A 27,839-nucleotide genomic window follows, 5' to 3' on the forward strand; every position below is an offset into this window, starting at 1 on the left:
TCACCTCTGAGAACTGCAATCTTCCAAAATCACTGGGCGGACTTGCGATCTTGAAGACTTTCTTTGGCATCACCCATGTTTCCAAAGTCTCTAGTTTACTGACAGCCAGGTTGGTGGCGTGGTGTCTGATGAGGAAACCTTGGAAACGGTCAGCAAGGAAGTAAAGGTGGACAGAAACTGGGTGGCCCATGGGATAGTATCTGCAAAACAGCACATGCACACACTCATCAGTTACACAAGAGAGACACGAAATCTCCATTTACTTGGAGCTAATGGCTTAAGAAGCATTCATTTCAAGCAGAAGATTCACCGCTGTACATTAAGAGATTTCAAATGCATTCATGACTCATTATCAAACATTCTTAGCTGTTCTGATTACCCTGAAACACAGAAAATGTCAGCGGGAATATATACTCATTTAGAAGCCATCCACAGACATAAGCTCTTTAGGAGATGCCTCTCCGTGCCATGCTAGCCAGCACCCCTCCCTTTCTACCTCTTCTGGGTAAAATGTGCCACCCAGAGATATCAGATTAAAGGAGTAAATGATAAACAGAGAAAAAACGATGTTCAAGACATGTGCTTACTGCCCTACATTGGATGCTCTCCTTTCTTTCTGCCCTCAGCAGGTTAGTCCCCATGCTACCTGACAAAGGGACAAAAGCAGGCTGGGGACAGCAGAGGGTGCTGCGAGGCTGGATGAGGGTGAGCCCATGCCCCAGGCTGTTCTGCACAGATCTGCTCCCCATGCACTTCCAAGGGCAGCTCTTGGTAGGGCTGTGCAGCGGCGATGGGAGCTGGGATCCGGTCCCCATACTTTAAGAAATACCCTTCATGTTCTTTACAGATTTGAAATGACTCCTGCCACGGTTTTTTTTTACTCACAACTAACAAGAAACTGAAAAAAGGTCAAACAAAACTGCTACTTGGGAGACTTGGAAGCTTTCTGCCACAGTTTGGATTTTAGAGACAATGTAGTCATTGATTCAGATTATTAAAATCTATGGTCAATTGTCTGCTGTAGTCCCAGTAAGATTTGAAATGATGCATGAGTGCACACACAGATGAATTAATAACTAAAAATATGTTCACAGCTCCAAAATCAAGTCATCTGCTACTTCACAGCAGTGACATTAACTGTCAATCAGGCGTGTTTGCAACACATTCAAAGCCAACCAGTCTCAAAAGCCTCTCCATTTAAGTCAGCGAGGACTGGCTCCTCATGCTAGTGGTAAGAGAGCTAACCAAGAATGACTTTCCATTACCCAAACCCAACATCAGCCAGCAGGAAGTCTCTAGAGCCCAAGAAATAAACATAACAAGACGGGCTACAAACAGGGCCAGCAGTGACAGACCGAGTGAAAACACAGCACAGCTATGCAGCCAATACCAGCAACAATCTGACTTCTGTGCTGAGCACTAAGGCCTCCTGTTTCATATGTGCAGCAGCAAATATTTACAATACCCTTGAAATAGTCTGAGTAAATTGTCTCTTGGCAGCAGCGAGTAAAAACATCTAGAGATGGTGAGAAATAAATTAAATCTCAAGCGCACATTAACGCTGCTCCCACTGAAGATGCTGATCTGCAATCTAATTTGGTAGCTGAGCAGTTTGCATGGGGCACATCTTTCTGAGGCTGCCCCTTGTTAGAACAGTGTGCAAGGCAGTTTCTTAGAGATGTGTCCCAGGCAGCTGTGAGCAGCAGCGTGGGACGGGCTCTAAGTGTGATGCAAAGTGGTGGATGCTTTCCTCACAGTGCCTGCAGCAGTGTGAAATGAGCTGGTCTGGTGACTGCTATCAGCTAACTTCCTGCTGCTGATAACCCTGATGGCACTGGGAATGCTGACGGGGTGCTCAGCCCTAATGCATTCCTGGCTGTCACTGCTTTAGAGACATGCAGAATGACAAAAGAAGGAGGAAGTGCATAAATGCACACATGTGGAAAGACAACAGAATACCCATAGAGAAGAGATGTGAACCGTATCCTGAAGATTATCCACTTTTCTGTGATTTAAACTGGACATGGACCCTTCGAAGGGGTTAAGGTAGATATGAAACAAAGTCCCCACTCCCTATCTGCTTGCAATTCCTTCTTGAGCTGTCTGTGGGGCTGCAGCCCACTGTAAGGCAGCCAAGCTTTATCCGGAGGACAGCTGCAATCAGCAATGGATGACGTGACTTCCCTATTTATAATCTTGAAGCTTGCTTGAAAAGCACCTTGAGTTCCTGTGCAATGAAAAGCTCCCCAGAAATGATACTGATTATTGATATAAATTATCATTGGAACACTAGCAAGAGGAATAAGCACAGAAGTAATTGTTGCATTATTTCAGTACTGGCTATACATAGCTCCCGTCCTCTCTGCTGGCTTCACTCTGCAGGACAAATGACCCCAGGACTTCTTTCAATCTGCCTTTATTTCATATAAGGAAGTTACGCTACTAGTGATTATTTATAACTAATTGTTATTGATCTCTTACTGCTCCGTACTGCTAACCTTTAATGGCAAAGCTGTAATAGGAACCAGGACCACTTATTGCTACATCTTTCTAAACGGGACATTGTTCAGCACTTTCACAGCTGAGAAAGTCACAGTGCATTCAAAAACACAAGAGAGGCCCGCTCCATCTGTCAAACTACAAGGACTGTCTCAAATGCTTCCCAGCTCATCCTGTATGTGTTTTCTATTAAGATTACAAAAGGCAGGGTCCCAAAAATACACTTTGAGGGAGGAATTAAGAGACTGTATAGTAAGACTTCAAAAGATGAGCCCTCTCAGCTAAGCAGCTTCAGATGTGTGTGCAGGCAGCAAGCATCCACCACGAGGTAAACCCTCACTGTGCAAGTCTGACTCTAAGAATTTTCCCTTCAAAACATTTTTATACTGAATTCCTATTTGCTAGGCTTATACAGGAAAAAGGAATTTAGAATATGGCTTTTATTTGCTATATATATGTATGTATTTATAGATACATACGTTTTATTTATTCGACGTTGATGGATCCCACTTGTTGCAACATTTTTGGCACGGATGGTTGCAGCAAGCAAGCAAACCCTGCTCAAGCAAGCACTTCTCTGCGCTCCGTGTATGTGCCCAGGGGAGCAAACAAGCAAAGACCATTAACCCGCCTGGTTTACATTAATTCTGAAATCCTGGCCTGTGCTTTGGTAAGCATAATAGAGGTGAGCATGACCTCTGCTGCAATCACACAGAGGCTTTAGGAGCTGCGGGTGTAATACACTTGCTAAATTAATAAAGAAAATGCAGCAGCAGGGGCAGCGGTGCCCGACTGGATCCTGTCAGTCCTCATCAGGCTGCAGAGGAGCTCCTTATAAGTGCAGCAAATAGGTCACCTAATGTCAGCTTCGAACAACCAACACTTCGTTACAGGCATAAATACTCCTGGAAATCACAGCTGCACACTTGCAGTCACCTGGCCCCATGCTGGCTACAAACTCCCTGCCAACGCATCCCAGCAGAACCTCCTCCAGCCTTCAGAAACACCCAGAAAAAGACAAGAGCCCAACTGACCGGCAGCTGTTGTCCCCAGCGGAGTGAAAGGAGCTCTCGGCTCTGCGCAGGCCCAGGCGCACGAAGGCATGGTACATGGTGAGCGCCACGTCGCTGAGGCTGTGCACGCCGTCGGGCTCGTCGTACACGTTCTCCCAGTAGGAGCGGAGGCCAGGGGTGCCGGGCGGGTAGTTGCCGTACAGGTAATAGTCCAACTGGCCGATTATCTCCTGGTTCACCACAGCTTCAAATTTGCGGGCAAAGAAAGTTGGCCTGGCAGTCTGCTGTGGGGAGGTGAAAGGAAAAGACAAGCTGAGGACCTGAGCGGAACTTCCCCGCAGATAAAGGTGGCTTGAATGGCACCTGTGGTTAAGGTTCAGTTAAAAGCTATGCAATAACTCGACAAAAATGCAGATGGTTTTGGCCTGGATGTGAGGCACATCAACCCAAGGTCCCCCTGAGGCAGCCAGCCCTACAGGAGTGCTCTGCCCTGGACTCAGCATCACCCATTCAGAACACATTTCTTTGCCATCAGGAACAAATTCAATGACCAGCAAAGGCACAGGATCAGATCAGACCGAAGGGGAAGCACACCCATTATTTGGCTTCAGCTGCCCTCCCTGGGAGGTCCTGCACCACTGGGCTGTCTTGACTTGGTGGAGATTACGCCAAAATGTTAAGAGAATGTTCTCCCATTGCATGAAACCTCAAAGGAACAGGGTGATTACAGTCTGTAGCTCCACTCAGCATGCTGTCATTACAAACAACCACATCTTCCTGAATTTTCAGGCAGCACTGCATTCAAACGAGGTGAAAATTCTAAATCATTTTAGAGAATTAAAATGAGGGTAAATGAGGCATTATGGCTGTTACTAATATGTAGGATATGGAAAAAAATCAAATTAAAAGAAACTGAGCAGTTTAAGGCAAATCACGTGTTGCACTGTTACTCTTCTGATAGAAAAGCATCCTTTGTTCCTTGGACATGGGATTTTTGAGCACTGTACATTGTTTATTGGTGTGAAAAGCTTTCTTGGAAGAGAAAAATATTGAGCGTGACAAATGGCCAAACAAAATATCAGAAAGTAACATTTTTTCCTATCTATCTCTTATGGTACCTTTTATCCCTTTTGTTTGGGGACAGACAGAACAAATAATGCACAACTCCATCATTTCACTCATCCAGTTAAGTGGTCAAGTGGGTCAGTTATTTTGAAATAATGGCTGGGATAACCCTGGAAGTCAACACTGTAAGCTGTGCTTTTAAAGCTCAGCCACAATTCCTCAGTCACTTTACAGACTACTCTGCAGGCAAATACTCTCACAGGTAACAGACACAATGGCTAATGCAACGTGTGAAGGCAGTCTTAGAGAAAACAAAGCTGCAGCAGGCTATTTGGACAGCTTTGCTAGTGAATAAAACAGGGTAGGGCCCATTCTCTGATCCTGACGGCAAGCGGTGTGATGAAGTCTGCATCTGTACAGCTTGGACTATTCCCTACAGACAAAATGGACTCATTTACCTGCACTGGTAACAACAGCTGGCCTTTTCCCTTGAGCCATACTCTGTCACTGCTGGTCGGCATGAGTCAAAAATATGTCACAAAGAATGCTAACATTTAGATGGTGTGTGTGGATTACTGTGTGCCAGTTCCTATCCCTCACCCTGGTCCTGCTTGGTTTATTGCTGTAAACACAAGCAAAACGGGCACTGTAACTTAGGGCAAAATAATGACAACTGTGCTGTCACCTGATTCATCTAAAACTGAACCAGACACAAGTTTCTTTCAAGCCTGGTTTCTAAAGCAGTTATCCTCATAGCCCACAAAGACATCAGAATTACTGCACAGTTTGGGTTCCTTCCCTGCTGTCCATTCTTTGTATGTTTTCATAAAAAGACCCACGGTCTTTAGAAGGCACTTTTTATTTATCTTGGTGCTTGAACACTGCTTTGGCCTGCTCAGAACGAACTCTCTAGACCAGACAGCAGCATCAGCCAGGTCTCGTGGCTAGCTACTAGGGAAGCAATGCACACATCTGGATACCAAGGATGTGAGACAGCAGCTGTATTATGCCCAAACACCTGTTTGACAGGAACCAGGAGAATTTAGAACAAATATAATCTGTGCACAAATATAAATGGCACAGATGACAACAGTACTTTTTCTCTGCTGGTGCATTTTGTGCCTGGAGCCACCTCCCACTGCCTTGCTCTGAAAACTCTCCACATGCAGGAGGGATGGGGAAGGCACCCTACACCTCCATGTCAGCGGTCTCACAGAGATCCTCTGCTCTGCACTTGACACAATTTCAGGCATACTATTGCATATGCTACTCAACTTTTAAAAGCTTTTAAAAATCCTTTGTTTTGCCTTGCTCATATTCAGACATGCGTTCTGACGTGCCAAGGAGTTCAAAAGTGCCTGAGATGGTTGAAAATTCTTTTGAGGATGTTCGTTTTCACTCTCAGACAGCACATGCTGTGGGCTCTCTGATCTCCTCCTCTGCAGCTTGCTTTGTGTCTCTGTGGAAACCACAAGTGAGACTTCTGGCACGGCGTGCTCATCCGAGGGGCTCTCTCATCAGGCACAGTGTCATAGGGGGCCTTTAATGTCTATTCTAATGCTGAACATTCCCTCACTGCTCAGTTTACCTGATAGTTGCTGTGGGTTGTTTTCCCAGCCTGGAGCAGATCCACCTCTGCAAACTTGCAGGAGCATTTTAAGGCTTCCCATTTGTTCTGTGCTGGAGACTTTCCTGGGAATGGAGTCTGGGACAGCAGAGCCCCTCCTAGATAACATCTCATTTGCTCCTTTTTGACCGCCTGTGTCTCTGACTTCAATCATGTCTGGTAGGCAGCACAGCACAATAAAGAAAAGTCTCTGTTTTGGAGCAGTCATTTTTGTGCCGTAGGGTAACTCATTCCCTATCCCACACAAAGCCTGAACAAACATGCTTTATGCAAGGAGCCTCGAGAGCTGGAGGGATGGAACTGCAAATCTGGTGACCTTGAAACAAGCACTTGTTCATTCTTAACAGAAGATACACAGGCCAGATACCGTCTTGAGAGCGAGTGCTCCCCTGAGCACAAGGATTTGCTCTCATGTCTGCCTTGAGGATACTGTATCACAAAGGAACCAATTAAACTTTCTGAGGCAGTCCTGCCAAGCCTGCATGACCAGAAGTTCCTAACTCTGGCTTCCAAAATCACAAGGCAAAACCAACTGTATTAAAGAATACAATAATGAAAACTGATTTGCCTTGTGCTATGCAAGCAATTCTAGTCAATTTTTAAGCTCTATTCTGAAGATGAGGAACACTTAACAACATTAAGCCATGACTTTCATGAAATCATGAAGGCACCTGAGCTGGAACTTGAAAAAATAAATCAGCCCAAGTGGTACAGTGTGATGGGTGTCAAGCTTCCCTCATTTCTAGCACAACAGGTCCACCGATGCCATACAGTCTGAAGAGCAACCCTGGGGCCCTGCTGCACAGCAATTAGTCTCAAAGGCTAAAATACAGAAAGCCACATTTCTCCTTCCCCTGGACTGAAGATAATTGCATCCTCACCCCTTTCTCCACCTTACTTGGGTATACCTCCTCTTTGTGGGTATCAGAAAAGAGAATGGTTCAGTTACCTGGAATCTGTGGAAGTCTGCTGGTTTGAAGTCATTGGGCGAACAGCCACACCAGTCAACAATGTGCTTGTACTGACACTTGCAACCAAGTTTACGGTTCCAGTTTGTGATGCGCAGATTGTTGTCCACCATGGAGTCGCAGTACAAACTATTTTCCAGAACAGTGTGAAAGAAGGACTGAAAAACAGACAGAACACATGAGTACACACATGATAAATCTCAAACTGTTCCCTAAAACAATTCTCAAACCTTAACCACCAACTTGGTTACTGTGGAATAAAAAGAAGTCTCAGCTCTTGGATGGGTCTGTGCACCTCCAACACTCTTAAATGCACTGCTGGTTGAATGGGCTTGCACTGAAATACTCAGCTCACCCCAGACATTAGAAGGACGTTCTGCCTTCTGCAATTACGTCTGAAATCATAAGTCTTTATCTGCTGACTCAAGGCAGCAAGGAACTCCTATTGGGCTATCCTAATTATATCTCCATAATATCAGCTATTACATAAATCATGTGTAATGGGGACTGATATAGCAGGTTAACAGGTCAGTGAAGGCAGGGTGATTTTAAGAAGCTAGTCACGTATCTTGCAACGAAAACCTCGTAGATAGAAACTATGGAATATGATCAAATTTAGCTCTGCAAGAGGCAATTTTAGGAGTAGCGACTTCTCTTTAAAATCAGCAAGATCTATAAATAATCAGCACGACACTAGCATGGCTGGCCCCCCAAATAATCCCCCTACCCTTTTAATGTTAAATGACAGCCCAGTGAATATGGATTTTATGCTTGAACTGTTTAGTTAAACCCATAAAGGCATCCATTCTCATTCAAGCGGGAGGAAGAAAAAAAAACCTTACCCAATTACCCATTGCCCTGTGTCCTTTCATAATGATACAGAAATTTCTCTGAGATAATGGATGAAAAGGTTATCAGAGTTGAGAGAAAAGGTGATTTTTAACAGAAACGGGATTAAAGCAGAATTATTCAACATGTGTGTGGAATAATAAACTCCTATCATAGGATGACAATCACCACGTTTCACTGCAAGCTAATAAGCCTAAATTTGCAAGATCAGACTCATCAATTCCTCAGTGTTCCAGGGCTGCTAGCAAGGAGGAAAGCTGCCACCTTAAAGAGAGTCATAAGGTGCTGCTAGGATGGCTGCATGCTGCACACCCTGGGAGCACAGCCCTGTGCAATGCAGCTGCCAGGCCAGCACAGCACTGCCTGCTGGGCTCAGCTCTGCCTGGGGACACTGTGTGATGCCTGACACAGTGCCATGGAGAGAGCCCAGCCTGGTGTGCATCCCTGACCTGCAGCACTTGTAGCCAGAGCCATCCCTGAGTGACAGAGCTGGTCTGCAGCGATGCCTTCTAGCAGAGTTTTGAATGCAACAATAAACCTTTGTTTGTAGACTTTTTGTTTTTAAACAGAAGGAATGGGTAATAGTGAGCAAAGCTACTTAGGAAGACAATGTGCCAGCTCCAACAGCCCTCAGAGGTGTTGTGGAGGAAGAATCTGCACACACGGCTGGATTTCTGGTTGTTCAGTGATAGATTAATAGGCTTAAAAGTACAAAACAAAGCCACTCCTGGCAGAGGTGTCCCACAAACAAACTGCACGAGCAGATTTGACACGAACAGACTTACTCAGTGAGAGTAAAATTCTCACTGCTTACTGCAGGATGATCCCAAGCCCACTGACATCAGAAAAATCCTCACGCTTCATGATTTCTGAGACGTGCACGAAGCTGCCCTTTAGAAAACAGAGAGGCACCTCTCCGAACTCACCTCGGCAGGCAGCAACGTGTAAGAATAAAACCTCTTCATCTTTGTTACGAGGTCATCGTGGGAAGAAGTGACGTACTCCACAAACTTCCTGTTGAGGAGAAACCAGTCCGACCCTCCATCCACCGCGATGCCCTCAGGGATCTTCCTGTCCCCCAGGCGCCACATGTGCGTGTCGCACTCCAGGAAGAGCCGGTCCAGTCCCTGTTTTCTAATGAACCTGAGGGAAAGCAAAGCCGGACATTAAACGCTCATTTGTGTTTTGTTATGGGCACCAGCTCTACAAATAATGAAGCTACTTTCTCAAACAAAACAAGACCTAGAGGTCACTTGTTTGTATTTCTGCTCTGCTCATAAATAACGCAGAGGGGTTTAATAAATGATTCATTAGTTGTATGTTCGGATACAGGGGAAAGAACAACAGATTGCTTTTAAACATCATTTACACCTTCTGCTGTCCTAAGACAAAACTGTGCACATTACAGTGCCCCACGGCACGAAATTCTGCACTGCTCATTAACTCTTTGCAAACCACTGGGGAACCACCGGAACGCAAAGGGGAACTACAAGCAATCTGTGCCATCGGCTCCTCCAAATAAACGCGGCGCTGCTGAAAAACAGCTAACTGTACATAAAGGCAAAATGACCAATTACCTTCTACGTTATTATCCCGTGAATTTTTCTACAGGGGTGTAGTTAATTAGGAAGAAATACAATTGCATTGCTCTTTGCTGTAAAATGAGTATGTTTGCTTCATTTTCAAGTCTACAGGGAACAATGTTTTGTTTACTGCTGAACCATGAACACGAGGAGCAACCGCAGAACTGCAGTGTTATGGAAATGAATTATTTGAGACCAATATAATAAGAAAAAGGAGTTGGAAAATCAATCTGTGCTTGAAAACATGCTGGACTGTATGCCCACACGTTTGGGGACTGTCTGACACAGGTTTCTATTTGTTATTCCATTTTCAGAATAATTTCTCCCAAAGGGAAGCAGGACTGCCATGAATTAGCACAGGTTTACCCGAGGGGCTGAGTGCATTAATAAAGGCAAGTTGCTGTGCTGAACACATCCCGTGCATTCCGAGGAATAGCAGACAGCAGCTCACCAGGCTGCTTGCAGGAACAAAGATGTCCAAGCTAATGGGCCAAGATGAGGGGTCTCGCTCCTTGTAGGCTAATCCCCTGGTTCAACTCTCATTCTATATCAATCAACGAACCAAGAAAAAATTATGAGAATTATGAAATATTGTGTATTACTTTTCAGAAGAAAGACCAGAAACAACTTCTGGGTGTATCCCGAAGTCCTACTGATAGTGATGTCTCTCTCCTGTTAACACAACCATGCGGAGAATGTGTGGATGCGAGTGGCAAAATTTTTCTTTCCGTGAACAAGTTTCTAATTTCATGTTCCATTATGAAGGATAATAGAAAAGTCTTGCAATTTTAATGCAGTGCTCTGGAATGTAATCTTCAAATTCAATATTTATGCAGTTATCTCCAAATCAAATATTAATGTGCCTGAAAGTTTGGTCATTTATTTATTTCCTTCAAAACTAAATACTCATTTGAGTTAATTATTTTAAGAAAATAATAGAATTTTATCGACCATATTTAAACAGGATGTAAAGTTCTTTCCCATGAAGTCATTTCTTCCAACTGCTATCTCTACTGATTTATCATCCTGCATTCATTTTCTAACAGAAGGGTTTTTGAATTCAACAGAAACCCCCAACCCAGAAGAATGCCTGAACATATCAAAACCCCTCAACTCACAGCTGTCTCAGCCAGCATTACAAGATGGGGTTTACAGCTAACAAATCCTCAAACACTTTAGCTTTACTGTCTGAAATTGGCAACAGAAGAACACAGCCATGATCAAAATGAGAAGGTCCCAACAACTCCAGGTTTAAAGGCTTCTATTTCTTACAAACATACACAGTTATATGGTTTTTTTAATGTCTTGTACAAGCAAATCCTGGCATATGGAGCAAAGAAAGACCATTCTTGGTAGCACAAGTGTTTTCACAGTAAATCTTAGTCCTAAAATCCTATTCAACAAGGTTATCAGAAGACAGCTAAATGCGCTTTCCAACATCCATCCTCCAGCAAGGCAATGTAGCCCAACTGAAAAGCAGCAAAGCTTTTGGGATCTGCAAAAGCCAACCCTCGTGCTACTGCTTCTTGAGGAATGCTTCCCAGGAACATCATATCAGGCTCTAAATAGCAGTAACAAACAAATAAGAAAAGGGCATTTCTCAGAAGGCTCACTCAGCCTGCTTCACACACAGTTATTACACCTAGCAGTGCAACGTGCTGCATAGCAGATAATTTCCTTTTATCTGTGAAGCAGCAATTCATACAAGGAACTCCGAAGTTAGAGCTCTCCACTGGGCAATTGCTTGTTATCCATTTATGCTCCTTGGGAGCCAAGGGGACCCAGTGCAGCTCAGATCTGCCAGAAGCGAAGGGATCCTGCCTGAGGATGCAGTGGGCTGTTCCAACAAGCCCAGGCTGTGCTGCTGGCATGTGCAGCACGAAGCTGCATACCAAAAAGGAAAAGGTGGATGAGGCTTTCTTTTTTCTCCATGCCCTGCTCCAGGATGACTGATGTTACTGGCTGCTCTGGCAAGAGCAATTTTGGCACTTAGGGAAGAAAGAGCTTACTCTAAGCATATCGGATGTTTCCCGAGGGAAAGCAAAAGGTGCCATTTGTATGCCACATAGCCCTTTCAAGGAATAAAAACCCCTCCAACACTACAAACAGTTCATAAGGATTCTTCACTAAGCCATCCAGCTTGCAGCAGCCAGTTCTGAAAAGAAAGATAAGGAGACTGAGGGCAAAACCATAACCTACTGATTTGTTTCTATAGTCTAATGCTGCGTTTCATCAGTTCCTTGCTATGCCTGCTGTAATACTGAAACAGTGCTTTTTCTAAAGGCATGCCAAGCTTCCGAGAAAGCAACAAAATGCAGAAGTGATGATTCTTCCCTTACGTCTCTCTTTCTTGGGTTTTGTACGACAACTAGCAGATATCTCTTGAAAGAATGTTAAAAGAAGTGCATTAGCATAGCATTTCATCTCTGTTGGTCAATGTGGACAAGTTCTGGTGCTTTCTGGCATCCTGAACTTCAGGTAACACTGCAGTTGCACTTGCCAGAACAATGACAGAGCTGCATCGAAGTATGGTTGGCCAAACGCAATGGAGATTGCCATCAGATGAAGACATTTGACCTCTCTCCTGATCTAAGTGAACAACAGGAGGAAAATCATGATGATATGAAAAGAGAGCCAACCAGAAGAAACTAAAATTAAGATAAAACCAGGGTTAAGAAAAAGAATCTCATTTTACCTTAGTTCACATAAGGCTCCATTTAAGACATTTAATCCTTATTTTTGCATTAACTCTTGATCAGAAGCCTCCAGCTTCAAGGCAGCTGCATTCTACTTTCAAGCAGTGCACGACAGCAATGCAACTCACCAGCTGAGCTCCCCAGCCAGGCTGCTGTGGGTCTGAACATTGCTGTTTCTGCACTAACGGTACTGGGCTTTACAAGGTTCCCTATTAATATTTTTATACTTAGCTAAAAAAAAAACAACAGTAGCAGTGTGGCTGCTACACACTGTGTCATTTATTGACATTTTGTACAGCTAGCTAACTGCCCAGGCAGCTCATGAGTGTGTAGCTCACGGAACTCCTCTTACTTTGTAGTACATTTAAATATTTATCAACTCATTCCAATTGAGAACCTACGACTGTGCCCCACAGAGCATTTGTAAGACGTTCAGTACATGCTCCTGCAATGTGAATATAAACATGCAGCTAAGCTCCCACAGTATGTTTTCATTACCAATAAATACTGCTGCAGTTACCTACTCTCAGCAGACACCACAAGCGGCTCTTCCCTTTTTGAGCAGTTTTCTCCAACTGGTGCTGTGCACTGCAGTGGCACTGACACCCCCACTACTGGGTACACTGCAAAAGCTCACACTTTTGTCCTGCTGCCTTCTGCTTTCCAAAGTCCACGAATGAAGGGAACTTTCTGGCAACTGGGTACACAGGAAGTGCAGAATTCAGAACATTGGCCCTTTAAAAAGGTCAGGGAAGAGCATTGGTAGAGATAAAGACAAAAAGAGCGATGAAAAAAGGGGGGGAAATAAAATGTCACCCACTTTCTGATGCGTTTAAATTGCAGCATCCTGAATGCAAATGTTATCATGTGAAAGGCAGAATTATTTCTTATCTTTCTTTAATTCCCTCACTTTGAAATAATTCTATGAACACAGTGCTACCCTATCAATCCCTTAAGCTTTAATGCAAATGCACAAACAAACACCAACAAAATGAGAATGGCTGGATTTGCTTTACTTAGACTGGGCTTATTTCACAGGCATAAGCTGAACCCTTAAGTAAGCACACAAATCAGAATGCTTTTAGTAGCTTTGCCCACTGCACTAACTGCTCAGAAGCTGACTAGAACGTTGCTTTTCCAAAATGATCAGTGATGGCCATTTGTCACTCTCTGCCCTACAGGAGAGGAGCACTGGGCCGTGTGGAGCAGCACCAGCCTCAGGGCCCGGGGTTCAGCTCAGAGCTAACAACACAGGTCACATAGCCACGGAAAAGACAGCACTAAGAGACACAGAGGCATCAGTTCTGCCATCATTTGGGTACCATGAGACCAGAAAGCACTACTCGAAAGAATTCCAAATCATCTGCATTACCGACGTGGTTTCCAACATTCTTAGGCAGTTTTAAATTCAGTGTTCAATAAATCCTGGCAGACAACAGGTCTGCTACCACAAACGCTGGACAATGTAAGATTTAGATCTTAACAGCATAGCAGGTATGGTACTACTACGACTACTATGCTACACATGTCCTTTCTCAAGCAATGGCATCATTATGGAAACCAAACATCCATCAGATTTAGGGTATTCCACAGGAGATGGGCTGCTCGTGGCTGATGGATGCAGGTTTTATCTAGCCATTATTCCATATCTACATAGACATAATTGGATTTTTCAAGCTTTGTAATAGAGCCTCATACTCTACATAATTTATTGCTGCTTCTTCATATGCAATTTCCTCATCCTATCCATTTGATGCTTTAATCATATCACATCTTCATATGAGGTTTAGAAGACATTTCTCATGATACTTTTTTCGTGTCGACCTTTTCCTAAGAGTTAACTTGCACTGGCTTAGAAAAATCTTATTTTCCATCTTCTGAAAATCTCTCAGAGGTGTCTTAAATAACCTTCATGCTTCTTAACATTTTGATGCTGTGGCTCAGAGAGCAAACTCCTCCAGTGTGCCAAAAATAAGAAAAATTCTAAAATTGTTTTTAGTGTAGGAAACTTCAAGAGTCTATTTTTGCAGTAATGACTCCACTAGGCATTGCCTTGTTTTGACAACAGCCCCATCCAGTCCCCTGTGAGAATAAAGTTCCAGGGGGACTTTCAAGGATTTGCCTCTGCGTTTCCACCACTCCTCAGTTCCAATGTCTTTTAAGAAACACTGGGACAGCTTTTCCAAGGACAAAAATGTAACAGCTAACTCTCATGACCTGGGAGTCTGCAACTCCAGTAGTTGTTTTGTTTTGAATATAAAAATAATCAAAATATGGAGAAAACTGTACATGAAGAGAGATGGCACGAATTCATCACTGGCGGACTCAACGATATGAAAGCTGACATTCTACCATCTGTTTGTCTCTGATAAATGTCTTCCTCAGATGATTTCTTTTCCCCAGCACCCACACGACTAAGCGTGCTCACCTGGGAGTGCTGCTGGGGTGGTGCAGCTGAGCTCTAAGTCGTCTCATCCATGTGAATCCATGGGGATTCAAACTTTCCGTGTGATGCGGGTAAGTGTGAGTTGCTTCTATGGGTGTCCAAGCTGCCAAATCAGGCTATTCATCCCTGATTCTGTTAACCAGCGGGTAGAACAGGGCCAACAACATCTGACAAAAAAATATTCCCTGCTAATTTCATAAAATGTCTCAGGATCTTGGATGAAGGAACACAAATTTTATTACTTACACCACTGAAAAAAAAGTGTGCAGCTCAGCATTCTTAGATAGCAATCAGATTTCTGATTACTTTACCGTGCCACAATTTTCATCTTCCCACCCCACTCTGAAAGTTATTCCTTCTTCAAACCTTCCCACGTACTGCTTCTTCCTAAACTGCTGCTTATATATTCTACCAACATTAATAAACTCAACCAAAAAAAAATCCCACTTTCTCCTATGTCAAAGCACGTGGCCTTCCTACCATCTTTTATCTATGTCTTTCCTTTGCGTTGGCCATTTAGCATTGCTTTCAAAAACAGAACAGGAAAAAAGCCCTATAGGGAGTCAAATAGTCAAACTGAAACAGCAAAGGCTTTATGGCACCCCCAACTCTTTCCACAAAGCAGTAAGGAACAGATGAAAGTTAGCTGTAACATCTAACATTTTTAAATGCATTCTTTGCATAGAAGATGCATGTTGCTATTTCAGTCGCTACAGCTCACATGCAACTGTGGGGCTGAACTACTTACAAGCAAAAAATAGATCTTCCCAGTCTGTGTGCTTCAAAATACTGAAGTGTTTGAAAAAGAAGAAAAAAACAAAAAAAGCCTGGGAATGAGATCTGAGCCAAATGAACCACCAAATACGTGGTGTGAGCAGGAAGGGAAGTGATTAAACTGTTCTGACAGCAGGGATAATAAATCCATGTTTTCCTAGTATTAAAAAAAAACAACAAACAACACCAGAAGAGAACCCAGGTTCCACCCAAACTGCCAAATTTGTGGTGGCTGTTTCTTTAGTTACCTGTTTTCTACTACGAGCTCCAGATTCTGCTAGGATTTAGCAGCATCCAACCTTTGCAGCATGCTTACAGCACTCCCAAATGATTAACGTTTGCTTCTGTTTGTGCTTTTTGTTTTAAAAAGTCATTTTCCTGTCACTGAAGATGTCACATTTCACCATCTCCATATTTTATTACACATCATCCAGGTGCTGTTCCTGGTACAGCTTGCACAACTACTGCCTTGTTCTTTCTCTTTAATAGTGTAAGACACTGAAAAGAAGAGAAAATGTGTTGCCCACTAAGTGCTATGTAATGACTCCAGCCACTGTGCGCAATCTCCCCTCATACATCTAGCTCTCTAAGGAAATAATGCTTCTCCAGCTGAGCTAAGGACCCATTTTCACATCCGTTCCCTTTTTTGAAACTACTAAACGAAAATCAGAGTGATGCACTTTTTAATGACTTTGGCATAACCAAAAGAAAACTTCTCTCTATAAAAGGAAGCCTGCTTTCTCTCCTTATTTGGCAGTAAAGCATGTACTGATTGTGAACATGGCTTGAATACAAAGCACACTGTAATTGAGCTGCATGAGCATTTCAGCTTTAAGATGGCAATTCTGATCTTTCTTTCTGACCCACAGACAGAATTCAGAAAATATGCAGTGGTCTACAAAGCAGATTTAGTTGAAAGGCTTACTTTTTAGGAGTCGTATTCACTCACAAATTAAAATAGAAAGCAGCAGTGATTTCTATATGCTGAGTTCCTGCATTATTAGTTTACCAGGTTTTGAGAGAAAAACCTCAGAACAGAAGTTATCATTGTACATGGGGCACCAGTCAGTCAGGTGCAGTATCCTCTCCCTTATCATCCCTTCAGCTAGATATTTTAAAGAAAAAGCCCTGTTAAGTCTGCTTAGAGACAGGATGTCCCTGGGCAAAGTTTTCTCCAACTGCCCTCTAAGTTAGAGATTGGCTTGTGGCTTAAATCCCAAATTGGCCCTGTTTTCTTTTATCTTTCTTTCTTTCTTTTTTTTTTTTTAGGCTGTAGCTTCTGCCTTTATCTCTTACAGAGCTCCTGTTCATACATTTGCCCTACTGGATACCTGTTTCACACAGGGTTGTGGCAAGGCAGAGTAAATAGTAACATTTAAAGAATGACCAGTCAAAGGATTTCCTGATTCCTGCCTAGAGGGCTAAACCTCTAAACCTCACCAGTATGACCACAGCTCAGACACCTCAAGCATAAAATAAAAGTCAGTTGCAAATGGTGTGCCAAATGGTTGTGGCAGGCAGTACATTTAGACACAACTGAGTAACTGGAACACTACAACTGAAAGATCAGGCTGGAAATTCACCTACTATACGAACAGAGGTCTAACTGCTTTTTCATCAGCTTCTGACACTCATGGAATTAACATTTACTGAATGCTAATATTAATCAGAGGTCTCTGTGGCTGCTGGCCTGTGTCCTGTCCCTTCAGATATCTCGGGCATGCAGGAGGGGAGCCAGCCTATCTCCCCAGTAGAAATTCTGGGGAGCTGCCAAGGGACGACATGAAGGGATCCATTCATCCAGCAGCCAGGAGCAGGAGTGCTTATGGGACTCAGGGAGCACACAGACTGAGGAAGCATAACTTCATGTCCCACATGATGCTCCCTGACGCACAGAGAGGTTTTGTTAGAAATCCAGGAGAAAAACCCCAAAACTTGGTGATGTGCTGTAATGGGGTAAAAGGTATTTAACTGTTCATAGAGTCAAAGGGAACCAATGAATTAATAAATGGGTGGTTATTGCTTTGAGTAGGGGGCAAGTGACACATTAACTCACTTTATTACTAAATTAATACTAGATTTATGTGCTTAATTGATCTAAAATGCTCTAACCTAGCTGAAGTTGCATGCTTACTTAATGACTGTTTACATGGGTTGATAGTGACAGGACCAGACCTGTACCTCCCTGGCTGCTGCTTCTTCCTCCTTTACTCAGTCCCACTGCTGATCACTGCTGCCAGCAGAGCTGAGCCTGCCAGTCATTCTGACACTCTGCATTTCCCAGGCTGGAGAATCTCCTGTGAAAACTGCTGACTCTAATTTAAATATTATTCCTCACAGTACTTTTTTTACTACGTGCTACAGAATTTTAGCATGCATCATGAAAGCTCATGAGGACTCCATTCAAACCAGAGCATGACAGAATTGATAAATCCAATGACAAGAGCAAGAACTGTCAAAAAGAGAAACCTGTGAGCTATTCTACCCACCCTCAGCAGTGAACATGCGATGTGATGTCTCACATTCTCTCTACACTTTATCTGAACCCAGCCTTACAGCATGCTTGACATTTTACAGAATAAAGAGATTACCTGCTGACCCAGGCAGAATAAAAGAGTATTTTCAGATGCAAAGCTACTGGGACTCAGCACATGGAGTTGCTGGAGCTGATGTAGGATTGGTTATGCAGTATGAAAATACCAATAATAAGGAAAAGAGAAGCATCTTTACAGTCAGATTTACATACAGTAAAGCTCTTTGAGCTACAGATGCTGTTTAAAGCCCTGGAAATGTTGTGCTTGGTCACTGCTGCTCCCTGAAAGCGAAAGCTGATGTGTTGTGGGCAAGAGCACATCTCCCTTCCTTCAAGGCTCACATAGGGTGGATGAAGAGGAACACTGCTCCAAGGTCTTGAAATCACAGGGATCCCAGAACCCTCCGTTATCACCCCCAGCCCTGCTAGCATGTGGAGGCTGGCACAGAGCTCACGGAGACTCACTGCCTGCACAAGACTTTCCTTCAGGCCCCTTTGGAAGTTTTACTATTTCTGATAAACCACCTCTGTAAGAGTGGTCAGCAAGGGGTTGTGCAGACTTGGAGCACATATTCTGGACTAATTCCAAAGTACCACTCCCAAAACAGCCATACGTGTTAGACTCCAAGCAAGGAACAAGCATGGACTGCTTCATGCCTCCTTCCCTACAAAAGCATCTTTACATCTGACCATCAGGAAGAGCCACCCTGGACCAACAACCATTCTCAGGTAGGGGCTCCTCCTCACCCACTTCCTCTTTGCTGGAGCAGGGATTTCTCCACTCAGTTGCTACACAGAAGCCCAGTGCTGCAGGTCAAACAGCAGAGCGAAGGGCTGGCTTACCTTGCATTGTCCCTCCCGTGTGACTTCAAGAAGTTCATGTCACGGTATCTGGACAGGAATGCTACGAGCTGGTCATTTGTTCTGTGAGAGAAAGAACAAAAGGTGAACAGTGATGAAAATACCATCTTTAGAGCGGTTCATGGGCTTCTTGTTCTCATCTGGAAACCCTCTGCAGAATGAAGCAGTTACTGAAAAACTTAAATCCTTCTGCTAAGCTCCACTGTCCTCCTCTATTGAGCATGGTGTGCTTGGAAAGAAGCAATATTACGCCTTGAAAAAAGTCACATCAAATCTTGGCAGATGTTTTCAGTATTGGAACAGAGCACATATTGAGAAATACTGCTCAGCACTTTTCAAGTATGAAAATCCAGCTGCGAGAAAACTGGACTGATAGCTCCCTTTTCCATGCTTTGCTAGATCTGTCTCAGGAAATCTGGTGAAGTATCTGTTGGCATTTTCTTTGTTTCAGTCTTTGTACTAAAGAGGCCACAGCTGGAATGCAGAAACTTGGTTAGAGAACTTGGTTGTCAAAATCCCAGTAAAATTAATAGAAACAAAGGAATTCAGAAGGTTAATGCCATTGATTTTATCTGGACCAAATGGAGATTCTGTCCATCGACTGGCCTGTATGCCCAGGTTGAGCAGCCTCAGCCCCTCCTCCTATGCTCACTCATGTACACTTTACTACCTCCCAGGGTCAGTCTCTGCATCTCAATTTGGCAACCTCAGAAAACTGCTTTCTGTATAGTAAGCTGTGCAGATTTTCACATTTGCTGCTCCAGCGATTCCCCATCTTACTGGGATGAATAGGCATTTAGTGAATTTACTTAGCAATGCTTCCACATGAAGTGGTTTCAATGGCTGACATCTTTGGGTGAGTTTCTAGGCAAAATCTGGCACGCAAAGATGATCTTTAGAAATATAACCAAGTTGGGAAGTGTTTGAGTTTTAATTTTCTTACAGGACAAAAATCACATCAACCGAAGCAACACCCCACACCACTCAATAAAACATCATTTATAGATTGCTCACCAACCAACAGAGGGCTATTCAGTGATGCCCCATCGAATGCATCTGGGCTCAGGGCTGTCATATGAGCTTTTTAGTCATTTCCACTTTTTAGATACTTCATATAAAAACCCATATGGCTTTTAGTTCTCAAAAAATTAATAATTGATAACTTTCCACTCTTCGAAAACACTGGTGGCATCATGGTCCTACTTTCTGTAAAATACGTATTTTTGGAAAAAATTCCCCATAGGATTTTATTAAGTATGCTTCTTTTCATGTGTTGACAACATGGAAATAAAACATCACATTTCCATTTGGTAGAACACTCCAGTTATTTGACATTCAGATTCATGCAGTCAACCAATTCCTTGCTCAGTATGGGAGCACACTGAATTTCTATTAAGCTTTCATTCAAACCACTTCTTCTGACCCTGAGACCATGAGGATGCTGCACATCACTCCAAGTTATTCCACCACACCACATTAAAAAGAAAACCAAGGGTATTCAATGTGCCATAGATGCTTCTTCATGTGCAGGGGCAGCACCGTCACAGAGCCGCCAGCCCTGGTTATTCACAGCCCCCCCAGAGCCCTGTGAGAAATACTAAAGGAATGAGCCTCTGCTTCATCTGAGTGAAGCAATGGAAAGCTGAGGCTTCCAACCGTAGACATCACTGGGAGCAACATCATCAGCACAATGCCAAATTAATTTCTGCTCTAACTCCACACATTTCAGGGCAATTCACTGAGCACAAACCTGGCAAAAAAAATCCCTTGCAAACCACCACAGTGTAACAGAAAGTAACGAGAGCAACACATTTCCAGTGCTTCCTTCCTAGGGAGGAAATCTGGAAGTCGTGGGGATAAGGGAGAGTATTTTTGTGCTAATGTGCACACTAGTACACGTATTATATTTCACTCAGTCTCCCCAGTGTGCAGCAGCATGAACACGATGTAAGAAGAAGTCTTTCCAGAGTTGGTGGTGAATGCACTCACACAGCTCCCGCTTTTATTTCTTTTGTTATTAAGCTAATTTGGAGGGCGAGGTGTCAGGGAAAAGGATTAGTTAACTGAGCACCTGTATGGTGAGTGGGGAGGGAGGGTGATGTGGGAGCAGAGGGCAGAGGAAATGTGCTCACTGACAGGTGTGTGGCACACTGAGCGAGATGTGAAACCGAACCTCTCGTGAATTCAACATGTGGAGAGACTGTAGAGGGGGTCCATGAAAAGGAGACAAGTGGAGAAGAATGAAGAGGAAACAAAGCACTTCTGTCATCACTGATGGAGATTTAGGGTCACGCAAGAGCAGGACTTCCAGCTGGAATGGTGGGATCCACCAGATCCACCCAGACTCAGCGCAGAGGACGAACACGGCCCTGGAAAGTTACGGCTGAGCTTCTGCACGGGGCTCTGAGAGGGTTAGGACCAACACGATGGTTAGAGGTCCAAGGAAAGAGGTGAGACGTACAGGAATGGAGCTCAGAGAGACTGCCAAAGGAAAGCAAAGCCAGACACCAGCTTTTTCTCACGAGCATCCCTAGTGTAGGGTTCAGGTGTTTGAGGGTGTAAGCAGTCACCAGGGTCTCAAGTATACAGACACGCTTTGCACTGCAGTACATTCAGAAAACAACATGTGCACTGGGAAACGAGCTGGAAAATGGGAAAGAAACACAGTGACTTAGTGCTGGCACTGTCTGGAGGCCGACCTGCCCAGGGGCAGTACGAGCATCTCCCCATGCACGGCCACAGCACAGTGTTGCACAGAACAAAGGGCAGCGCTGGTTTTAAACAAATCTTCCCAGTCCTGGTGACTAATCCATGCAAAGAGCAAAGATCCCCTTAGTTTACAGCTGTGAAAATAGATTAAGAAAAGTCTTTGGTGAATCTGAGAGAAGGAAAACAAGCAATTGTTACGACTGGAAGACAGTGAAGTCTAACATAAATTTCCTTGATTCAGCAAAGTGCTTTAATGCGTGGACAACCTGAAGAATGTAAAGAATAGCATCCTCTTCAATGATCATAAGCCAAAACTTACACAACTCCTTAGCAACATGACTTACATTAATCAAATGTTCAGAAACTTTCGGCAGCACACGTATATGTGAACAATATAGTTTGATTCTGTGTAGGAGTGAGATGAATAAAAGAACAACTGCTGTACCTCTGTTTCTGGGCACTGCCTGCCCAGGCTGAAGTGGAGATTAACAGCCTTATCACCAAGTGGGAGCAATCTGCTCACATGTGACACAGTGTGCTGGGCTACCAGCACGAGCCATTAACGTGGATCTCACACAGATTCACAGAACTGGAGGAGCTGGAAGGGAGCTCTGGAGATCATCTAGTCCAACCCCCCGTTCAAATAGGTTCCCTACAGGAGGAGACCTATTTTTCTCCCTGCGTATGTCAGAGCCTTAGTGCCATTCTGACCATAGAGAATTCATCTGTCCTGCACTAGAACTTGCTATTTCTGACTTTAATTTTGAGAATAATCACTGTTTTAAAATAACTGCTATAAGAGCAGAAATGATTAAGCTCTAAGTTAGTGACTATGCTGAGGCCCATCTGCAAACACTGCGGTGATACCAGAAGGTTCATCATGTGTAATTGTAACTGACATTCATGGCACCCATAACTCACCTGGTAATTCACAGAACACAGAAAGGAAAATGTTTCCTGACCTGGAAAGCTCACAGGATAGAAAAAGCATTAAATAGGTCATTAAAGACTAACTAAGACCACAGCCCTCAACAGACAGGAATACTCATCTCAAGACACTGAACAGAAGTATTGGCTGAACTCGGTACAGCATCACATTGAGAGCTGGCTGCAAGACTGCTCATATCAGCCTACGAAGTCGGTGAAAACAGAGACTGAACCCCTTACTGCTGGCAGCCAGCTCCACACCCATGGAAAATGCTCCACTGAGGGATAAGGCAGTGATGCTTACAGCAAAATGATAAAACCATGTGGATGCAAGCAAAACAATAAAGAAAGCCACTTTCTGTTGCACAGTTCAATTTTGGAACCCTGTACACCCCGCCTGGCCATCACATTTTGGGACCCTGCATGCCCAGCCTTGTCACCACACGGTGCTGCCAGCCCATCGCTCTCCCCAGCTCCAGCACTGCCTTTGCAAGGGGAGTGCCAGAGAATCAGGCAGCATCAAGGAGAGATGACTCCGCATCTAAAAGCACAGGGGAAGGCTACACTTAGCCCTTGCTATCTGTCACAGAACAAATATTAGCATTTGCTCGGAGAAGACGATTCCCCTAAGACCAGTCATTCACAAAACACAGCATAAAAATGAGAGCGACAGAGGGGATTTCAGAGGCCAGCCGCACGCAGAAGGCTGCAGGTGACTATTAACAGCTCTGCTTTTATAGCAGTGTTGTCTTTAGCTGTTTGTTTTGTCTTTCAAGCTGTGTTTAGCAGAGGAGCAGGTGATGGAGGAGCAGCAGCAGGGCTGAGCAGGACCTGCCGTGTCGGGGTGCTCCAGGTACTGGGTGGTCACAGCTTGGCCACTGCTGGGTGACCTCCCAGGTTCTCTATGAGCAACACAATCATCTTTGCAGCGCTTTCAATTACTGCTCTCCATTCAACCACATTCAGTCTCCTACAGAAAAGAACTAACAGAGTCACAGAGGAGGAGGTAAAGTCTTCTTTAAATGTCACATAGCTGAATAAACCCAGTGAGAGAACAGACACGCCTGGGCACAAAAGAAAGAAGAACAAACTCCATTTTCTGCTCCTGAGACACTGCATAACATGTGTTATACAAATTCAGTTCCTCTGATGTCATCCACCAACCAAATAAATAAGAAGCCCACCATTGACAAGCAGTGGCGCATGCTTAAAATGAGCATCCTGGAGAGACCATATATAACAGAATTCCACCCGGCATTAATGAACAAATGTGATTAAAACTATCTGCAGCTCTGGGCTGCAGCCAAAGTGCTGCCAGCACTATTTGATATGTAAATGCTTTAAACATTTGCTGTGTGCACAGTCGTCGATGCAAAGGCTCTATAGAGGGTTCCTTCATCTAATTAGAGATATTGGCTTAGCAAACTTTGGAGTTTATAAAAACCCTCAATGTCTCATTATTCTTTTAAAATAGAATATTCATTTGTTTGGAATGCTTTCCAGCTATATCCCACGAAGCCTCAAAATGCCTGTGGCTAATGAAAAACGCCAGCCCCATATCAGCTAATAAACCCTTGGGCTTTTACGATAACAAAATACTCACTGCATACACTCATTAAAACTTTTTAACTTGCTGCTTTTGACTTTCTTTAGCTATTTGCTAGGTTTAAAGTAATCTACTCAATTTCCAATTATTTTATAGCGCAATTTCATCAGAAGCATTTAAATTATAGAGGATCTTATCAAACACACCACATTACAGCACAGTTGCTGTGCTCCTGATCCAGCGAGGCACTTAACAGCGCGTGCTTAACCACAGCACACTTGTGGCTCTTCTGAAACGGCGCTGCTTCCACGCCTGTAGTCTCAGCAATTGCTTCAAGGGTAAGGGTCTGCATGTGCACCTTTTAGGAAGCAGCATGTGCAACAATTACACATAGAATTATCAGCTAGGAGTTGTCCTTGAATTCAAGTGAGATCTCTTGGATGCAACAGTGCTAAGGAAGCTTTTCCACGGAGCTCAACCCAGTTGCACCTTGGTTTGTCCACCTCCACCCTGGATATATCACATGGCTCCAGGAATACCCTCACAGTCATTGCCACAGCCAAACAATTTGCTCAGATCCCATGTTCTGAATGCCCCCTACTGCTGTACCAAGAAGTAAAGAAGTAAGGAAAGCAATTCTGTGTAATACGTAGCAGTTTTCTGCAATTTTCAAACAACCTATGTATTTCACAAAAATTAGGAGATGCATTGCTTAAAATACTGTTTTCCCTTCATACATTTATCTCTATGCAATCTCTAGGCCTAATTATGTACACTTAAAAATACAAATGGAACAGAAGCTTCTGAAGATCCTTCCAAATGTGCAACAGCACAGATAAGACACGTGCAAAACCATCAAAGAAAGCCAACCCCAAGCAGCACAAACACCTTCCTGAACCACCTGGCGTTCAGACATTCAACTCAGAGGCATTCTGCTGGAAAGGAAGGAAACATTTCACCCTGATTTGTTCAACAATTTATTATGTATTTTTTCCCCAGTTTATGAATGATCAGCACATCACAGTCAGTATCATTTGTGGTTCATTTTTTTCCCTCCTTGCTAGCCCAGAGCTTGAGTGCCTTCCAAACAGCCTTTGCTGAAAAGGTCCATTAACTGCTTATTTCCACCAAATATTTTTAAGTTAATGCATAGACATGTGTGTGAAGTAGATAAGGGCCAGAAAACTTGTTAGAGGTATGTACTGTTGCAAATCAAAACTCCAATCCCACCACATTCAGAAGAGGTGTCAGTTTAGTTGAACTGAATGTATGGAAGAAAGCGCAAACATTTCCATTGGTGGCAAAAACTGTTTATCAAGCCCCAGTGGCAGTCCCTTAATTCATATGTGGAAAGTAAAGTAATGCAGATTGGCGAAGAGAAAAATACTGCAGTGTGGGGTTTACACACTTCTAATCAGAGCCTGATCCAGGCTGCTGGGACTACTGGGGGTTTGCAGCCCAGACCCCCGCTGATCGGGCTGGGGAGGAATGCTGCAGGACTGTGTGCACAGCCTGGAAACAGCCTAAAATGAGCACTGTCCTACCATTCTGACAGCTGCTCTCTTCTCTTTGCTTACGTGTTTCACAGCAGGTAGTGCTCCACAGGAAAAGTTCTGAAGCACCCATTTTCTTCCCACAAGCCCTATTTATTACCATGCCCAAGTGATGTCACTCCATGACTTCTAACAGTTGCTGAAACACCTGCACCAAGACAACTATTTTTCACAAAGCTGCCTTTGCCTAGCATCACAACAAGGCATTCCATTACTAAACTGCCTCAGTGCAGAGGTCAATAGAGAGAAGCACCCTATTTAACAATCTAACAAACTCAGTCCTGATGGATCAAACCAGAGCAGCCTCATATCGATTTGTGAACATAATTTGCAAGGAGACAGCACCACAGAGGGTTAAGGCACACACCACTATCCTGTGCTGAATTAAAAAAGAACAGAGAACTGAGCCCACTTTATATATCTGCTGAAAAGCACTAAAAAAAAAAGAAAGAAAAGTGTGAGAAACTTTCCTAATCCAGGGATATTTCATGATCAGAACCAAATGTGGTAGATTTTTAGGTTTATCAGAGCACTGGGATTTCATGCAGCACAGAACAATGTCCTGCTTTGTGCTCTTCCAGGGTTTGGCTTCCACAGCATATTCATGCAGAGCCCCATCTGCCTACATGAAACATCCCATTTGGATGAAAACAGTAATCACTGATTAAGTGGAGTGAGCGGCAGAAATGATCAACAAGTCCATTACTCAAATTAGTGAGACTTTGGTTAAAAGGAAAAAAAAAAGTCTCAATATTGGGCTGAGTGGGATCCTTTTGCTTGTGTATGCTGCATGTATTTTATGCTGCATATTTTACATTCAGCAATTCTTTTTTCACAAACTTCAAAATTAAATTATCAGCATCTCAACATAAAAGAGAAGAAATTAAATAGGAGCCTAAATTTAAGGCAACTTCACTTTCCTACCTAATTTATACATTCCTTCATCCAACTGAATTTTATTTGGGCAATTCAGTAACAAAAATGATTCTCTCACTGTGACTATAGTAAAAAATGCTTTCTTCCACAGAAGCAGGGGGAGGGGCCTGTGCACAGCATACACCGCAGGTACAAGGGGTAGCTGCTGCTGCAGTGCTCCTGCCACCCACCGTGCTGCTGACCCAAAGCATCTCGCAGGCAATGAAACCCCAAGAGCTCACACCAACCTTGCAAGCAGCAGCAAACCTGAGACCACCATCACACTGCTGGAAATGGGAGCAGAACACCCCGAGAGGCACAGCACAGCTCTGTCACCCAGTATTTATATTGGGTCTTGCCTAACTCCCTGGTTAATTTGTGACATAAACCTGCAAAAAACAGCTAACATAGCTCTACACAGCACTGAGAGGGGCAGTTGGAAAGGTCTACCTAGGCAAAGAAATCCTTTTGACTAGCCCACTCTTTCCAAGGAATAGGCAAGATGGAACATAAACTCATTCCTGATGAACTCAGTCCACTGAACATGGGTTACCTCGAGGAACACACCTGGGCCCCCCGCACAGGGGGCACACACGTGCCATCAATACAGCTGGCCTCCTTCTGGCCAGCCCCGCTGCTGAGGCCCTTTCACAAACCCTGGTTAAAAGCGATACGAGTTGTACTTTGGAAGCTCCTCGTGGGCCTGCCACTCCCTTTGATCCTGAGCTGCTGAGCAACCTGTCGGAGCGCATCAATTCAAAGGACCAGAAGGCAAAACGGGGAAAACGGGGTCAGGCTAATGGGATTTAACATTAATTCCACACCGAGTCTGAAAAGATGGAAGAACAGGGCCTGGAGGGTAAAAGGGATAATGAATTGAGAGCTGATGGAAGGAAACTTAATTGATTTTAACAACGGAAAGTCACATTTTGTTACCTTTATTTGGGTTGAGCAATAATCTTATTTTGACAATTTGGGCCAGCTGATGACCTGCCCTACTCTTTGGAGTACGGCAGTGAGGAATGCAGCACTGGGATGATGGGCATGAACATCTAGCAGAGAGCAGGAAAACGTCAAAGGCACCGTCTGGCTCCATCAGCTGGTGTCACTGGGGCTGGAGAGAAAATAGCTCTGGGGTGGGAGGCTGTTATTCACACTCACTTAGAGCTGCAACCAATGAAGTCTTGTTTCATCGGGAGAACCAGTGCTTCACCTCAACCTAAGAAAGAACTTCAGATGCCCAAAGAATGCATTGTAGCAGTTTACTTACTAAAA

At 43.8% G+C, this 27,839-nt stretch overlaps 1 protein-coding gene across 3 annotated transcripts in view; it reads right to left on the bottom strand.

Annotated features, from left to right (window-relative positions):
- Positions 1-27,839, bottom strand: part of XYLT1 (xylosyltransferase 1) — a 152,390-nt gene that overhangs the window by 21,647 nt on the left and 102,904 nt on the right. For 2 of the 3 annotated variants that reach the window (XM_031606986.2, XM_090151554.1), the window contains exons 5-9: positions 18,897-18,977; positions 8,948-9,164; positions 7,154-7,330; positions 3,534-3,796; positions 5-200 (exon numbers count right to left, since the gene is read on the bottom strand). In XM_031606986.2, coding sequence (XP_031462846.2) covers positions 5-200; positions 3,534-3,796; positions 7,154-7,330; positions 8,948-9,164; positions 18,897-18,977 — 934 coding nt within the window. The remainder of the gene's footprint in view (positions 1-4; positions 201-3,533; positions 3,797-7,153; positions 7,331-8,947; positions 9,165-18,896; positions 18,978-27,839) is intronic. The other variant, XM_090151553.1, reaches the window with a different exon arrangement.

This window comes from Phasianus colchicus, chromosome 16 (genome assembly GCF_987193195.1).
Source record: "Phasianus colchicus chromosome 16, bPhaCol1.hap1.1, whole genome shotgun sequence".
Classification (NCBI taxonomy): Eukaryota; Metazoa; Chordata; class Aves; order Galliformes; family Phasianidae; genus Phasianus; species Phasianus colchicus.